At 33.4% G+C, this 18,737-nt stretch overlaps 1 protein-coding gene across 1 annotated transcript in view; it reads right to left on the reverse strand.

Annotated features, from left to right (window-relative positions):
* Nucleotides 1-671: 671 nt before the first annotated feature.
* The window catches only part of ogre (optic ganglion reduced), a 42,196-nt gene continuing 24,130 nt past the window's right edge, over nucleotides 672-18,737 (reverse strand). Inside the window, exon 4 of the mRNA XM_074169443.1 lies at nucleotides 672-1,431. Coding sequence (XP_074025544.1) covers nucleotides 862-1,431 — 570 coding nt within the window. The 3' untranslated portion in view covers nucleotides 672-861. The remainder of the gene's footprint in view (nucleotides 1,432-18,737) is intronic.

Genomic DNA, 18,737 nt, shown 5'->3' on the forward strand with positions numbered 1-18,737 from the left:
CATCTCAACCTGTCACTCAACGCCACTTTTGAAAATATACCAAGATTTATCAGTAAAAATTTTTATTCCCACCTGTCAAGTATCCAATATACAGTAAATAACTTAAGTATAAAATTTTATCATAAAGTCTTATCAACTAATAGGCATTTAATTCTATATATTCTTAGAAAATTACACACAATCTGTATACAAAAAAATTCGATATGTAAAATTCTTCAAAAAATTTCCACAGTCTATCCAAGGCATTCATTTATATTCGTTTTTTGAAAATTCAGTAAGTAGATAAAAGGAAAAATATTTCCATTTTTCAGTGCTCTAGTTCAGTCAAAATTCACTGATCTCACTGGTATAATTGATCAAAGAATAATAAAACAATATAATTTTTAGAAGAATATCGAACAATAAATCTTCAACTAGATGATGTCAAACTTCACCGGTATTCATCGATGAATCTATTACTGTTGTTATTTTCTGAAATGCAGCGACTTCTTCGATTAGTTTGTTCAGTTTTGATCTTGGTATGATGTAGAAATTATCGATTTCTTGGAATGTGCGAACAAATAGAGAGACAAATCGATTTTCCTCTTTCATACAAAGCTATAATATGAACGAAAAGCAACAGTACTATTCATTTCACGGTAATGTATAAAATAATACACATTTTTCAGTTATAAGTGAATCAGGAATTGCAAAGAATTTCTATATATCACAATCGCACTTATTAAATTGTATGCACCTCACGAACGAACCTCTTTGAGGGAACGTAAATTCAACTTATGTTTGTCGAGGCGAAGTATGAAACTTGAAAATAATGTTGTTTAAAAATTGGCAAAGTAAAATAACCTAACTTATCAACAAAGTTCAACGACCACTGCTAGTTGGCTCAATCTTTTTAACCAGTTCGGAAATGAGCTCTCTGTAAATAATAGAATCCATATTGGTTCCCAACATGAGCAAAATCCACCAGTCGCCAAGATCCACTTTACTACAAAGAGACCGGCAGGCTTCGATTGGAATACTCCTATTCTTGGCATGGAGGATCCTCGGTCTCATCGAGGGGCAAGCGATGATAATGATTCTGTAGATGATCAGCACCGTCAGCATGGTCGCAAGGATCATGAACCAGAACCAAATGAAGATGTAGGTCTTCTCGTTGACGATATTCAAGGGAAGGATGCACATACTGTCGTGCTTCTGAATCGTTCCGGAGGCACCATATTTGTGGAAGATGCACTTCGTGACTCTTGGGAAGACGTAGACCATAGGATCAACTCTATCCTCTTGAGGTTCTTCGGAGAAGTTCATCACTCTCCAGCCGTAGGAAAGGAATTCTCCGTCGAAGAACTTGTTCATGAGGTAGAGCTGCACGATGATGTTTATGAGGCAGAGGCATTCGCAAGCCCAGTAGCGCAGAGCATACAACTTGTGTCTCTGGAAAAAAAATCAATATTTAATTAACTTTACATGCAGACCATAAGGTTACTAAGAGGTAAAAACACACACTAACAAGTATTTCCTTAAAAGAAGATCATAGGTTGCTTTTAAATTTTTATCTCTATTATTTATTCCAACATCGCCATGTTTCACCAGAAAATCACACTTTTTTCAACAAAGAAATCAAATATCTTGGCCTTTCAACGACATCATTCGTTTGATTATATCATTGCGAAGATGAATTATTTTGAATCAAGAAAATATAATATCATCTCAAAATCCACCACCTATTTAAAGGGAAAAATAAACTGTTTCAAAAGGAGAGCAATATCAACTTGATCTGAACACATAGTGTTTGTTTCAATTTAATACTGTATCCCTACAAATAACTCAATTCGTTTATAAAAAGAGTTTTGTGAATCTACATACAAAACTATATTATGATCGACTGAAAATAACAGGAATTTAGTATAGAATGAACAGGGTTTCTTTTAAAGAAGTATTTCATTCATTTCAGTTTGAAAAAAACTGTGGTGCTCTGGTCTTTCTATGACCCTCTTGAGTGAGAGGGGAGCGGGGAATTCCGTTGTAAGAATCGCGTGCGCGCCAGTATGTGTTGGAAAGTGATGTTGGTGTGTTGCGATTTTGAGGAGGAAGTGTTTTATGTGTCTGTAGGCAGTGCAATTTCTTTCCGATTATTTTGTATCTACCATAATGGAACATCTTTTAAAAGACCGGGGGGTCTTGCACAGTTGAAAGATATTTTCGTGGGTAAGTATTGAAGTTGGATAAAACTCCGCTATATCGGTAAATACCGCGTTGTATACGTAGTACCGAAGAGAAAGTAGTAAACTTTACGGCAACTCTTAATTTTGCCCTAATTTTGCGAAAATTATACCAATGCTCCGTAATTTTTCACACATGCATTATTACATTTGCCGAGATCTGCAATCAAAGTATATTAATTTAAACTAAAAAATCCTCCACGTTGATTCAAATTTGCCAATCTCTTGTTTTGAACATACATTTCATCTTGTTTCAAATAAGAGCATTTTCTCTAAATAAAATTTGATTTTCCCTTAGACCGAATTAATTTTTTATTAAAAGATAGAGGTACTTCGGCAATAAATTATAATACAAAATATACCAAAATAGGCACCAGTAGGTATAAAAAGCTTCTATATGTGACAGCCACTTTCTGATTTCAACATATAAATATTTGTTGAATTCCCAAAAGTCTTTGCTTTCTGTAATCACTTCAGAAATGTTTTTTATGTTATTCATTGGGAACAAATTGAATATACACTACTCAGCTTGAAATTATTTGATAGATTTCCTTTAGGAATGTAAGAAATAGGTAGAAATATTACCAAACTCGCTAGAGATGAAATATGAATTTCCGAAAACGTGAAAACAATGAATGTTGTTATATAAATAGCGAATCATATTCCTAAGTATGTTTGTATGATCATGAGTTACATTTTTTTAATGAAACATTTTATATTTTTCATTGCTACTCTAATAATACTCACACGAAGCTTTGAATTCCTATAACGGTTCCAAATGTATTATTTTGAAAGGCAATTTTTCTGTATAGACTTCAAAGGGATTTGAGGTACGCTTTTGAATTGATTATTTATTTCTGATCAAATACCTTTTAACTTGCCAGGAATCGTATGTTAAATAATAAGACCTCAGACAAGTTTGAAATTTTGAGGGTTGTCATTCGCATGCGAACAAAAATTGGGTTGGTTACCGGAATAAACCCACTTAAACAGTGTTTTATTAAAAAAAAAATTTTTTGATTAAGTGGCTGCTGTTTTCATATTTTTACCTTTCTATATATTTGAAATAGTGGCTAAGGATGATGTGCTGATATCTTCTTTCGTTTCAGAATCCAAGTGATGTTCCGGCACTTGTGGATAAACAAAAGCAGAATGCGGAACTTGATCGACGATAGCGATTTTTTTTAATGTTATTTACTTCATTTGTGTAAAATTACTAATAAATTAATTCATTTCCTTGTCTGAGTTGTAATGTTGTTTATAGGCTTCGATTTTATTTTATTTGTTTATTTGCAATTTGTCAAGAATATGTCCCTTTTTTATATATGTTTTCTTATTGAATATTTATTTCTGTTATTTGTATAACTCTATGATCTCTCAAAAGTATGCGGTTGAAATATGATATTTATTCAAATATTAGCAAAGAAAATTTAGTTCTCTATTGCGTTTTGATTTTTATCACATGCTTTTTCAGGATAATATTTATGATTTGCAATTGCTTCAAATAAACCAATCATAATATGTAATGTATTATTTAATTTCTTTTCTTACCACTTATAGCTGTTCATATTACAGATGAGATACTTTGGATTCAAGTAACTAAATGCATCCACATGAGAGGGACAGTTTATAAACAGAAGCATAAGTTCATCATTGATGAAGTAAATGACTTTATTTTATTCATACAAATAGAAACGTTTCAATGAAAAATGCTTCTCTTCAAAGGAAAACAATTAATTTCTCATACGGAGACATTTAAATAATGTTCCAAGTAAACATACCATTCTTACAAAACCCAAAACAGTTTCGCTTCGAGATTAATTTTGCTCAGAGTAAAGAATGCATGCATACTTACTTCTCTTGAGCTAATGTGCCAATCTTGGTAGAATATTTTTTTTACGTAAAAGAAGCGTTTATCCAGTCCATTTGAAATAATGATTTAAATTCAACTTGAGAGAATATGTTTCTCAGTTTAAAAAAATATTTCTTCATGAATATAGGAGAGTAAGATTTCTTCAAATCGAGATAATGTTCTTCACTTTGAGATTTTTATTTTTACTGTGCATGTCTAGCTACTTACTGGAATAAGACCTGATTTACCCAATTACCCATGTGTGGAATCAGTACAGACCACAAATAAAGTGCTTGGAAAATTTGTAGAGTTCTAAGGAAGCTTGAATTGGAATGAAAAAAAAAATTTTAATAGAGTTATGTAAACATACTAGGAAACACACGTCTTGATGAGAAAGATATACTATACTTGCAATTTCTAAGAAATAAAACTGAACCGTGAACAGACAAGCCATAAAAATTCAAATTTGTTATTAATCAAACCATCTGAAAAACGAGTTGAAACATTCAACTACTTCTGGTTTCGTTTCTATAGAAACTCCAAGGTGAGAATTAATTAAACAAAAGGTAAATCTTTTCAAAAATGTACAAGGAACATGTTTTTTATCATTTTGTAACTTTTTTCTATTTATAAAACACTAAAATTGGTAACCATGTAAAACGAAATGAAAATGTGTGATACAAGAATGATAAATTAATATCAAATTACATCTAAATTAACAAAACTTGTGATTTCATACAATCCAGGAATTCTGTGATTTTACCAAAAGATCCCACAAATAAATTTCAAGCCATGGTAAAAAAATTTCATCCAACAAGTTACCACCATCATCAAACCTGAATATTATATTCAAATGCCTTATATCTAACACACAGACTCCACAACTATACTCAGACATCAAACTTCTTAAACATCATCAGACCAGTAGTATCGTTCCCAACAGAACCATCTTATGAATTTTTTTAATTCCTGGCATATTCTATAAAAACAACACAAACTTCTCATCTTCTTTCAGTACCTAGCACTCACAGGTACTTATTAGAAACATCTCCAGTATTCAACTGTCACCTGATTCCAAATTTGTTTCGTATAATGTCACAAATTCATTCTTAAGCGTCACTCCAAAATAGTCGAACAAAATCACAGACAAAATGATATTTGAGAATCACACAAACAGATATCCCCAAGTGATTTATCCAAAGCATTCGATTGTGTAAATCATGGAATACTGCTCAGGCAAGATATTTCATTAGGGCACTAATGAAATAACTTTTAAGTGATTTGAATCTTACCTCACCGGGAGAAGTCAAATAGTTAAAATGCCTAAGTCGTTATCAACTGCAGCTAGTATAAACAATGAAGGCCCTCAAGGGTCTGTTCTTGGCCCCATTATATTTTTTTTGTATATAAATGATCTGACATCGTCAAATATATAGGGAAAGTTCACGTAATTCACAGATGATACCACAATACTATGGCACAGTAAAAATACCCCAGATCTCCACAAGGTTATTCCTTTAGATATCAGGATTATCAAGGACTGGTGCCATCATTTTCTTATCTTTAAATATCAACAAAACTAAATTGATACCCTTTTGGGGTTCTATTCATAACTTTCCTATTAGGTACTATCAATGAAAGTGTTATCGAGAATAAATTAAGCACCAAATTCGTGGGTAATATCATAAATGATGACTTGAGATTTGAGGACCACATCAGAATTTTCACTAAAAAACTTTCTTCGGGCTTTGAATAAACTATATCTGATCATATTTTGTGTATCTTCAAAAAAAAAGTCCCAAATTTTCCACACAACAACAAAAAGTCAGTCTCTTGATGCAACTTTCGCGAACCAAGTTAGCATCATCAGGAGATGGTGACTGAAAGTTTTAATCATCTTACGCCAGATGTTCTAATCCTAATCCGGAATCTGAGTAACTTTTGTGTATAGATTTTTGTTACCTATTCCTATTACTAATATTTGACAACCATATCCTAAACTAGAATTTGATAGATACTGAAGGTATTTGTGTTTTCAATTGGGAAGTTCATCGTTCAGGTACGACATCTACCGGGCATATTCAAACCAAGCCAGATGATAAAACAAGGTTCTGTCAGTTGTTTTTATGTATTGTGTTGTGGTTTCTTGTGCTTCGCATGAATGAAAGTGATTAATTTTTCCTATATATGCATTTGTTTCTCATGTCTATAATAAACGCACTGAAACATTACTCTCAAAAATTCACAATTGAATAACAGGGGTTCGTGGTAATGGACGGAGGTGACGATAACAACCGTCCACAAAAAAAATATGATGCTATGTGCTTTCGCGGGGCTTCTTTTTGTGTTGTGATTGTCCATTGTGCAAAGTCATTATTATGTGAAAATTCAACAAAAATATAAAGTGAGGGCTCCCTTTATTCATGCCGGTATCCAGGGCGGATTCACGCCGGTATCCAGGCCGTGTGATTCAGATAACCACGTAAAGGAGGCCATGTGTGTGAATTTAGAAAACCCGAAGGTCTCCCGAGAAAGAGTCGACTTGAAAAAGAAGAAGTGTTCTTCATAAAAAAATACGGTGGCAGCTTTGCTCCTGTCAATTACTGATAAGAGGAGCCTGGCCAAATGCGCACAAGTGGAAAGCCACGTCCATTGAAAAAGAGAGAGATAGATAGAAAACTAAATAACTCATAATACAAAAAACCTTAAAACAATTAACATATCCTATGTTTAACATTCAGTTATTCCGATGAGCTGTTAGGTATTTGAGTAGCGCCATCATCGGTAGAAATTCTTCCCATGAAAGAAACGTACAATGCGCGAATATGTTATCAAGATGTCATTGGCAAGAACATTTGCATATCAAAGCCACTCAAATAAATTCGCACTTGATGAAAAATGTATGGAATGCCAATGTCGAGTTACTTGAAGTCAAAAATCTTTTCCATTGTGTTTAATATAACGTGTTTAACATAACCAAACTGATATTGCTTTATTATTTCCGTTTGCCACAAAAACGTTCAAACAATGAAAGTACAGACATTCCACGATTGTAAACAGACTCCAAGGATAAGTCATGAGAAATAAGATGCAAATTTTTTGATACGTCAAATAGGTTTCCAGACTTATAGAAGGAAGCATAAGTGACACCTATCCATAAGTCTGGCAGAGTCTCTGATATTGAAAAATATAGGCCAATAAGAGTGTTGTGTGCAATTGCGAAACTGTTTGAACAGATAATCTATATAAAAGTGTTGAGGGGTTTTGGCGAAAACATTCGTGATGACAACAACTCAATTCAACTCAACTCATGTCCTCAACCATCTAGATAACAATAAACAGGTCGATGTTATTTATACAGGTTTTCAAAAAGCATTCGATAAAGTCGATAAAATCATGATGTGATACTGGAAAAGTTACATAAAAATGGCGCTGATACTCAAGCACTCAAATTGCTGGCATCGTATTTGAATAACCGACACTTCAGAGTCAAATATGCAGGTAATTGTACAAGGGAAATGTCGCGCAAACTCTGGAGTCCCTCAAGGATCAAACTTGGGTCCATTAATTTTTCTTATATTCATTAATCATCTAACTCAAAATATAAAGTACTCTGAGTGTCTCTTATTCGCAGATGACCTCAAATTTTATAGACAGATCGAAAATTTACAAGATTGTGTCAAACTACAAAAGGACATCAATAGTGTTTATCGATGGAGTGTGAAAAATGATCTTCCGTTCCATATAACCAAATGTTCTGTCCTGTCATGTACCCGAAAACTAAATAAGACACTATACAATTACTCAATGAATGGTATTGAATTATACAGGGTTGAGACTGTCAAAGGTTTAGGTATATACTATAAATACTATAACTCCACACTCTCGTGTAAACCCCATTTGGATTACATAGCATCTCAGGAACTAAAAATTATGAGATTCGTAATGAGACAAAGTACACATTTCAATGATATGAAAGTGATTATTACACTTTATAATAGTTTGGTCAGACCTAAACTCAAATATGGGGCTGTAGTATAGCATCCTTCCTATATTGTTCATAAAATTACATTAGAAAAAATTCAAAACCGATTTCTGAGATTTTTCTTTTACAAAAAATATAAAGTATAACCGGATTATAATACAATTAGAACAGTAGCCCTACGAAATGCATCTGAAATACCCAGTCTAAAAACTAGAAGACAGGCAAGTATAGTGTTAATGTGTTATAAAATATTTAAAAAAAATTATAACTGTCCCAATCTCAAAACTTCACTGAAAGAGAGAATTCCCAAAAGAACAACAAAACTCATTCAATTCTTTGATATACCATATCTATCAACAAATAACTGTTCAACTATCATTACAATGATTAAAATAACAAACAACTTCCTGTTAATGTTAGATATCAACTTTGTTCAACCTCCCAAACAAGTTAATAGTGGTGTAAAAAAAGACTTTCCAAGTTTAGAATAACTATGTTTTTTCCTTCCATTCGGCTTCATGTAGTAACTACTCGTAGATACAATGTAACTGTATTCACGTATACTGCAAACATCTATTTATGATTTAGTTAGACTGGATTGACATTTTTATAAGAATAATTATTTTCATGTAATGAGGTTTTAACCGTTTGAAAATAAATAAACACATTACTGTTGTCTTAAGATATTTTGAGTGGATATTAATGTTGCCCGTTTCAAATTCATGTGTTTTTGTAGCTTCATATCTCCATGAATATTTAGTCTATTGTGTCGTGGTGGCATAAACTGATCGATAGAGAATTTTGTATTCTATTAATTGATGCTTTTTTTTTTTTTTTAAATTTCAGTGTTTTGACTCACTTTAGCTTATTACTGTATGATGTCGTTAAGCGATGTTTGGCCAATTTTTCTCTACAAATTCAAACTGGACCAAAGCTCTGCCGAAATAGCCAAAAAAATTAAGCAGGCATTTGGCAATGATACTCGAAGTGTTAATGAACGCACTGTTCGACGTTGGTTTGCTGAGTTCAGTTCCGGAGCTTTTTTGGTTGAACTACAGTAACCCAGGACAAGGATATGAAGACCCTGGTGAAGACTGATCCATCACAAACGGTGCGTGGGTTGGCGGAAAAACTGGGCGTCAACTCCCATGCTTTTTTTGCTGGTTTAAAAAGTATTGGAAAGGTCAAGAAGGTCAAAAAGTGGGTGCCCCTCGATTTGAACGAACGACAGAATTTGTCGGTGTATTCTGCTTTGCCTTTGCGCAACCAAAACTATCCTTCTTTAGATCGCATCGTCACGTGTGATCATCTATGACAACAGGAGACGTTCGGAGCGGCTGTTGGACACCGATGAGCCATCCAGGCACTTTCCAATGGCGAAAACTAACCGAAAAAAAACATGATTTCTGTTTGGTGGTCAGCGGTTGATGTGATTCACTATAACTTTTTGCAACGGGGCCAAACCATCACAACAGAGGAGAGAAATCGACGAAATCTACCAAAAATTGCGTCAGCAGCAGCCGGCAGTGGTCAACAGAAGAGGTCCGATCCTCCTTCACGACCTCGCCCGTCCACATGTTGAATTCATCGTCTAGTTCAAGTTCTGCCTACACCACCATACTTCCCAGACCTCTCGCCAACTGACTAACATCTTTTCCCACCGGTAGAACCTTCTCCAATCAGGACTAGACAAAAATGGCCTTCGTCGACTTCATTGAATCCCGAGCAAATATTTTTTATGCTAACGGAATTACTCGACATGTGTTACTTCAGTAAAAGTGCACTGATTCAAATGGTGCTTATTTTGATTGAAATGAATAAGTATTCACTGTATTCGAAAAACGATATTATTCAAAATAACCAATCTGGTTTTAGGCCAAGTTATAGCTGCACTTCGGCTCTTCTGAAAATCACTGATGACATAATCGATGCTACTGATAAAAGAAAAGTATCTGTTTTGATATTACTAGATTATTCTAAGGCATTTGATACTCTCAATCGCAGAATATCACAAGCCATTTTTATTTTGTAGGAATCACCAGAAAAGCTACCAAACTTCTATCCCGCTATTTAAGCGATAGAACTTAGGCAGTACTATATGGAGGAAAATTTTCTAAATAAAAAAAAATCGATTGGGGAGTACCACAAGGATCAGTATTGGGGTCCCTACTCTTCAGTCTATATACTTGCAATTTTCCTAAGCCTTTTCTATCATACACGCAGCACTATTACGCTGATGATACACAATGGGGATTGTTCCTCAATTTGGGTTATTACAGCAAATTCAAGTTTGAACAAAATAAAGTTGAGTTTAATTTATGAGCTTTTCAAATTCACTTCGAAAAAGTATTCAAATTGATGTTTCAAATGTTGGGTTTTAATTTTTGAAGGGATTTGTTTCTAATTCACGTATTGGCAACAGCGCCTATATCAAGTTGAAATAATTAATACGTACCTAGATATTCTACTTTAAAAAAAGGAAAAATATCTTTATAAATCAACAATTAAGGCAAAATATAAATTATAGTGTAATACCACCTCTACAAGCCACATAAACAACAGTTGTTTTGTTATTTATTTATATAGAGGAAGATAGGTTGGGTGGACAAAATGTAATATGTCACAGAATGTCTCGGAACTCAGAACGTAAGTAAACAGAACAGCACGCCTCTGAAATATGTCATCTTTGTTTGTCTCATACAGGTAACAGATTCATTGTCCTATATTGTCCTATATTGTCCATTGTCAATATAACCGATGTTGCCAAGTGGTGAAATAGAAACGAATCCCTTTAAATGTTGAATGCATTATTTCATTCTTCTTTTTTGAGTATTTAAATAATTTTTTAAAGAAAAAGGTTGAAATGATAAGTTTAAAATGCGTTGTTTAAGAGCTCTTTTATGGAAACTACTTGATTTTCATCAGGAGGGACATTACCCATTATATTTGTCATTCAAACCTGAAGAATACTCTCAGGCATAGTGCTTTTAATTTTGATCTATATAATATTGAGCAATTTTCTAATAATCAATGCCTAAAACTGAACTCAAATGCAAGAATGCAAGAAAAGAATTTATTGCAAACTACTTTGATAGCATTCAGATTGGAGGGGGTCCTTCAACACTTTCTAATAAAGTTAAGAATCTGGGTTTGTGGAGTGACCAATATTTGAGATTTTCTTGTCATATCAGCACAAGTCTACAAAAAGCATACTGTAATCTCAAACTGATTTATCAAAATAGACATTTATTTAATAAAATAATTAAAAGTTTACTATGTGACTCTTTAGTTTTATCCAGGTTGAATTACTGCGATCTTCTTTACGCTTCTTGTGTAAACTCCATTGACATCATACGAATTCAACAGCTCCAAAATAGTTGTGTGAGGTTAATCTATCGCATCATAAAATACGATAGGATTTCATACATATTGAAAACAAACAAATGGCTTAATATGAGTGATCGAAGGTCTTTTACAAAGTTTTAAAATACCAAAACCCCCCTATTCGTAAAATAAGATAACATTTCGCTCTGATGAACATAATAATTTAATTAGACGAAAAAGTTTGCTTACTCCCCCAATATTTCACACAGAATTTTACAGACGTTCATTTTCCTATCACATCACCAAATATATGAATAAAATACCACCAGAGTTGAAAGAACTCTCGTTATCGACTTTCCGGACGCGTATCATTAGATTTCTCGATAGATAGTAAGTTCTATTTTTATTTTTTGAATTCTGTTAATTTTTACCACTCTTACAATGTTTAAAAAAATTATGTTTGCTTCTTTGACTAATCTTTATCTTCAATTTGAACTGAGATGTATTAATTCAGTGATGGCAATGTTTATATTCCTTGTAAGGTAGGTGCATTTGAAGGTAATCAATGTTTTTTGTGTTTGTTCTGATTTGCAATTTAGTAGTCTGTTTTGAGTTAGGTGGAAGAACAGATGTCAGTCTGCACCTTCCGATGCCGATTACCATTCTGAATCTCGCCCATTTACTTTTTTTTTGTTCACATGTATGAATATAACTGAAAATTAATAAAATACCTTCATTATCATTATTATTATTTAATTGCAGTTCCAAGTAGACTCATAAGAACGGATTTTTTAAATAAACTAATATTTAATATTGACCCAAACACTCACATTAACTGGGCTATAATTTGGAAATATTGTTCAAAGTAATTTTCTGGAAAACTGGCAAATATTGTAGCTAAGATGTTAAATATAATAAATAGAAACTTCACCATAGTCATATTCCGTTAATATTCTGGACAGAAACTGTTATTTTTCTTCATCTTCATTGTTGAAAAATGTACAGAAAATTACCCACTTATCTTCAATTAGGTTTAACAAGCGCATATCTTGAAGGAAGAGTTGATAACATGGGCTTTGGTTTGTTAATCTTAAAAAATGTATCAATGTCAACACGTGTGCTTGGTGAACACTCCATTGTTCTATTGTATTCGAAAATAGCCGTTGTGGCTTTATTTTTGTCGTCAAAGATGGCCATGAAATGTCATTGGCATAACTTAAATCGCATCTGCGCTTTCCATATAAGTCCGTAAGTAGAACTTTTTGCTGAAATCGTATAATGCGACGATAAATCAAAGAAAGCTCCTTGTTAGTTTTATGAAGGCCTTTTTGGTAATACAGATCGTGCGTGTTTGAGATCATGCAATCATTAAAATTGTTCAGTCATCAAACCGAGACAGGATCATTTGAAAGAAGTCATTGTACTGGTCACACGACAGGGATCGATAACCTTGTAGTTTTTATCATGTAAGTGGTTACATGTATTTAAGTTCCTTCAACAAAAAATTTACATTGAAGCGCTTCCTATCTAGAAATTTAAATGAAACAAAGTGTGCGTGAGATATCATTGACATTTTTTAATCGTTTGAAAGACCTATTGATGTCATTACGTGTGTGGAATATAACAACGCTGTGGTTTGTGGTTTATTCGCATATTCCTGCGACTCAAGAAAACCCCACAAGGGGGTCAAATCACGCGATCTTGGTGGCCAATTCACATCACCTCCACATGAGATGAGTATACCCTCAAATTGCTTGTACAGAATTTCCAGTGTGGCATGAGCTGTGTGTCACGTAGCAAGCACATGCCGTAGCAACCAGATCATCCAATTCAGGCCAAAATAAGATGGCAAACGTCGACCTATGGATGCAGGCCCAAGCCACGACGCAAAATTCGCCAAATTATGGTCAACCGCACGAAATCGGATCGGATTCTCCTGCACACTCTCACAGACAGCGGCGATATTTTAGGCAGATCTTGCGTTTTGTCGACATACGGGTGTTGGTCGATCTTTTACTGGACTGGTGGACTCACTCAAAATTATCCACTACATTGCGATTACTCTTTTGGGTAGGATGATTATAGCGACTGTAAATAGGTGAAACGAACGATACGTTGCCAAACAGAACACATTGGTCAAACTGGTACCTACTTAATTAATTTTTAGCTTTCAGTACATTTACATCAATATGTGTCTTTAGAATAAAACTATTGAATTTTTTTTAAATTATTTTTTTGTCTAATATTAATTAAAGTTCAAGATTCTTCTCAATAATCAGCAAACAATTGATGTATAACAGGTGGTTGATGTATAACAAAACAACGGCTGAAGGCAATATGGATTCCTCCTTTACAAAGGAGGTGCCATTGATGACCCCAGCAATTTCAAACCGATCTCAATTTTATCAACGTTATCAAAAATCATTGAAAAACTAGTCAAGAGTAGGATAGTGGGTTTCTTGTAAAAACATAAAATTATAGCTCCCGTGCATTTTGGCTTCCGACACAATAAAAACACGAATGACGCCATCTTTCATTTCCTCGAAAACGTCTTCATGACCCTAAATGATGAAGTGGCGGCGGCGGATCTTTCTGAGGCTTTTGATTGCGTGGAACATGAAATACTGCTGCAAAAACTCTTCCATCATGGAATCCGGGAAACAGCTTTAGAATGGTTCAGATCTATTATTATCACTGGTAAAAGTCAAAAAATAACAATTGAGATACAACCCTTCTGATAGTGGAAAAATTGTACGCGAAGTTCCTCAGGGGTCAGTCATAGGCCCAATTTTATTCTTGCTATATATTAAGGACATGGTAAAACTTGATATATCTGGAGCATTTACCTTGTTTGCGGATGACACTACCGTACTTTGGCGTAATAAAGAACCTGACACGTTGACTCGGTATGTCCACTCAGATTTGGAAAAAATTAAAAAATGGTATGAATCGAATATATGCTATCGATAAATATTTCTAAAACAAATCTGATAACATTCAAGTGGGACTTAGAACAAGTAATACTAGGTGAACACTTGATTGAAATTAAGCCTGTAATTAAATTTCTTGATGTATTCATTGACAGTAATTTAAAATTTGATACGCAAATTACTGCTTTAAAAAAATTATCCTCTGATTGCTTTGCCTTAAATGTCATATCTCGTGAACTCGGATTTTCAGCAGCAATAAATGTATACTATTCTCTCATGGAGAGTCATCTCCGGTATGGAATTTTTTTCTGGGGCTCAGGCAGCCAGATTTTGATGCAGAGTATATTCGTTATCCAGAAAATAGTTTTGAGAATAATATTCAAATTGAAGATGCGTGACTCGTGTAGGCCACTTTTCCGCAGAAATAAAATATTATCGATATTTGAAATATTCATTATAGAGACTGTCTGCTTACTTCATAAACATAAAGAAAAGTTTGAAAGCCATACAGAAAGATCTACGTGTAGCAATAAAAAACTTGCCCTTCCATTACCCCCATCATCTCTGACCAAGCAGTTTCAAATCTATAGAAGCAGACAAATATATAATCATCTACCAAAAAAAATTACATCAATTAAGGAATATTATGGGAGTTATTTCCCAACACCAATTCGTTATTTTTAACACTTCGACACGTGTTTCGATCACCAAGTGATCGATAACATATTTATACATTTTTTCTTATCTTTGATATTTTTGATTATTTTTTTGTCTGTTATTTTTAAACTTCACTGTATTTCTGTGAATACTTTATAGTCTTTACAAAAAAACAACATTTTATATTTTTTTAACATTTTATGTATTTATAAACATGACACCCTTTGTCGACAAATTGAATTACATTTTAGACAATAAAGATCTATCTATATCAGCGTAGATGTAAGAAGATTATGGAGGGGGACCAACAATAACTACTTGTAAAGATCAGCCTTTGTGAAGCCGGGATGAAAAACTCTGTAGAAGGCGCAGTTTTTTGTATTTTCATTCCAGGGCTTTCGAAAATTCCCTCTAAACATAAATATTCCAAGTTCTGTTTCAAAATTTACGTTCGTTGTTATCATTTTCTAAAATTACTATACCGCCGTTTTTCCGTTACTTCTGTATCAAGAGGAGCAGAGTTGAATTTTTGTAATTTCAATACATCTGTTCGATAATAAATATATTGCCAATGCTATGTGATATATAAAAGTCACAAAACAGTTAATTGATTATCAATTCAACTCACTGATTTTTCATAGGTTTGAGAATATTTCATGTTGCCGATTTCGAATGAATATTTTTGTGACTTTAAAATTGATTATTATTCTAACAATAAATGGAGTCATATTTAATAATATTTCACAACACAGTATTTCAAGTTCGTAAACAATTTGCATGTTACCGTAAGTGAATGATGAATTCTAATATCATTACGCATAGTCAATTACCTTGGACATAATGAGTCCAAACAAATTAGCGATGTGAGAATGATGATGACGTTTGTCTGAATATTCAGTAATTATGATACCTTTTTTTGAAATGTGCAGTCTATAAGATGAAAAATGTTTTATGTAATGTGATCAATTATTAGGTTGTTCCAAAAGTTTTGTAGCTCCATATCTCAATAAATATTTATTCTTCTGTATCGTGGTATATACTGATTGATTGAGAATTTTGTACTTAGTACAATAATGGTGTCCAGTTTTTATAAATTTTAGTTTTTTGCATTTTTTCAAGTTATTACTATATGATGTCGTTGAGTGATTTTCGGCCAGCTTTCCTCTATGAATTCGTATTGAACAAAAGCTCTGCCAAAACAGCCTCAAAAATCAACTACCTAGGCACTGTTCGATGTTCTATTGTCGGTTTGCGAAATTTCGTTACGGAGATTTCAGTAATCCAGAGGGAATTCCCTGGTGAGATCTGACCCATCACAAATGGTATAGTCGAAGTAACCAGTATAGTGCATAGTTAAAGCTATCGGCGAGCTCAAAGGCCAAAAAAACCAATACAAAGAAATAAATCCACTGCCAACTAGACCACGTGGACTGTAGACTTGGCGGTTCGTATTGGATGATTTTTACTAATCGAGTTTTATGATTGGCTGAAGAGTCATGAAATTAAATTTGAAGTCATGTTACGGTGACGAATGGAATGCGAGCCGTCGTGTTATAATTACTTGAAATTTTTGTTATCTGTTTCAGATGTGGCGTCCTTGGATAAGCACTAATAGTAATAACGAGTGTGATGAAAACGCAGTCTTTTTCCAGTGTAATGATTCTAGTAGCGATGGTGAACAATGCGTAAAAGAGATACCAGTGAATAAGATTTGGATACGAATATTGAAACACAGAAAGTATATTTCAATGTATGTAAGAATTCTACATTTCAAGTTTGGTTTCGAGGGAAACAAGCTATTACAAGCAGCATCAGATTTGACCGAAATTTCTTTCTCAACTGTACGTAAAATGGTCAAAAACAAACCTTATGAACGCAAAGACGCGATGGGATACAGGATTACCAGAATCTTTAGATGTTCATCTGATGAAACCATTGAAAAAACAATATACGACTGTAACAAAAGCAATGAGATTCCTACAACTGAAAACATAAGGAAGAAATTGAATACTTCCGGCCATAACGTGAGCTGCTGTGACAAAACTCTTCAGAATTGGATAAAGAAACTAGTATTTAGATTTATTATAATAAACAATCGTCAAGCAGTTATGGAAAGCAGGAGAATAGTGGAATTGCGTAACAAATACTTGGAACAAATAACTAAATATAGACAAGAATAACGGCAAATTTTCTATTTGGATGAAACTTGGTATGACACTCACGACACAGTTACGAAAGGGTGGACTGATGGTTCGAGAATGTGTACTCCTAACATGCCTGCAAACAAAGGATCGCGACTAATCATTGTGCATTGCGGAGGAAGTAAAGGATGGGTTTCGAATTCTTTGAAATTTTGCGGGAAAAAACTTGAGGACTGCAATGTTGACTATCATAAGAACATGGAAGCTAATATTTTAGAGGAATGGTTTGAAAACACATTGATCCGAAATTTGGATGCGAATAGTGTAATAGTTCTTGACAACGCTTCCTATCATTCGGGACAGCTCATCAAAGTACCGAATAAAAATTCGAGGAAAGATGATATATAAAGTTTTTTAATGGATAACAATTTGTATTTTGAAGATAATTATACCAAAAACCAACTACTTGAAGTTTTACAGAGAAAACCATTTGAAAAAGTGTAAGCCCTTGAGAGTATTGCTGAAAAGTATGGACACACCATACTGAGACTTCTCCCCTATTTTTGTGTTTTCAATTCCATCGAGTTGATTTCGGGAAATCATCAGGCGTAAAAATAATTTTCCAAAATTTGATAAGAAGGTAGTAGAGCTACATAAAGAAGTATTTAATATTACCGAAGAAGACTGGCAGAAAAGGATTAAAAAAGTAATTTTAGTTGAAAAAGACTATATGGAGATTGGACACTTCCATATTAATGGTGGAAATAAATTCATTATTGATTTAAATGATGACAGTGATGGTGAAACAGAGAATATGGAAGAAGAATTATCAGAAGCTTTCGAAGAAAGTTAGTGAAGTGTTTTTGAAGCGATCGATTGTTTATATATATGAGTAAGTAGTATTCAGAAGTATTTTCAATTATCACCGTGTTATTTGAATCCCTACTTTTCCACTCACCTATATAAACGAAATATTTATTATATTATATTATATTATATTATATTATATTATATTATATTATATTATATTATATTATATTACATTACATTACATTACATTACATTACATTACATTACATTACATTACATTACATTACATTACATTACATTACATTACATTACATTATATTATATTATATTATTGTGATTCTTTGGAATTAGTACTTGAGAGGTCCAGCATTGTAAGTGAAATAGTTGAAAATATATCAAATGATTTTACTCATTCGAATGATGCCTTGGTATTTTGAACGGATACACAAAATTCATGTTTCTTCATTTCACATTTATTAGACCTTAGCTTATATCAAATTTAGACTGGTATATAGTGAGTCAGATGTCAGTAAGTCGTGTCATTACCTGTGTTTTATGGTTTAGAGACATATCCTTGGCGAATGACAGGAACAGAGAAGATGTGTAGATTTCTAACAAAATCCACCAATTTCTCTGATTTACTGGGCTATAGCGGAAATAAACAAAAACACTATTCAGTTACCTTCATAAATGAAAAATGCGATATGTTTGTTTTGGTCAACAGCGATAAGAGATCCATATGGCAATTGCTTTTTTGAAACGCAATACTCAACTGCATTTTGTCACCTTATCACAAACGTCAATGTTCCTTCAACGTTA

The sequence above is a fragment of the Leptinotarsa decemlineata genome, unplaced genomic scaffold, assembly GCF_025532065.1.
Source record: "Leptinotarsa decemlineata unplaced genomic scaffold, Ldec_3_MD MMD2_P_RNA_scaffold_5, whole genome shotgun sequence".
Taxonomy (NCBI): domain Eukaryota; kingdom Metazoa; phylum Arthropoda; class Insecta; order Coleoptera; family Chrysomelidae; genus Leptinotarsa; species Leptinotarsa decemlineata.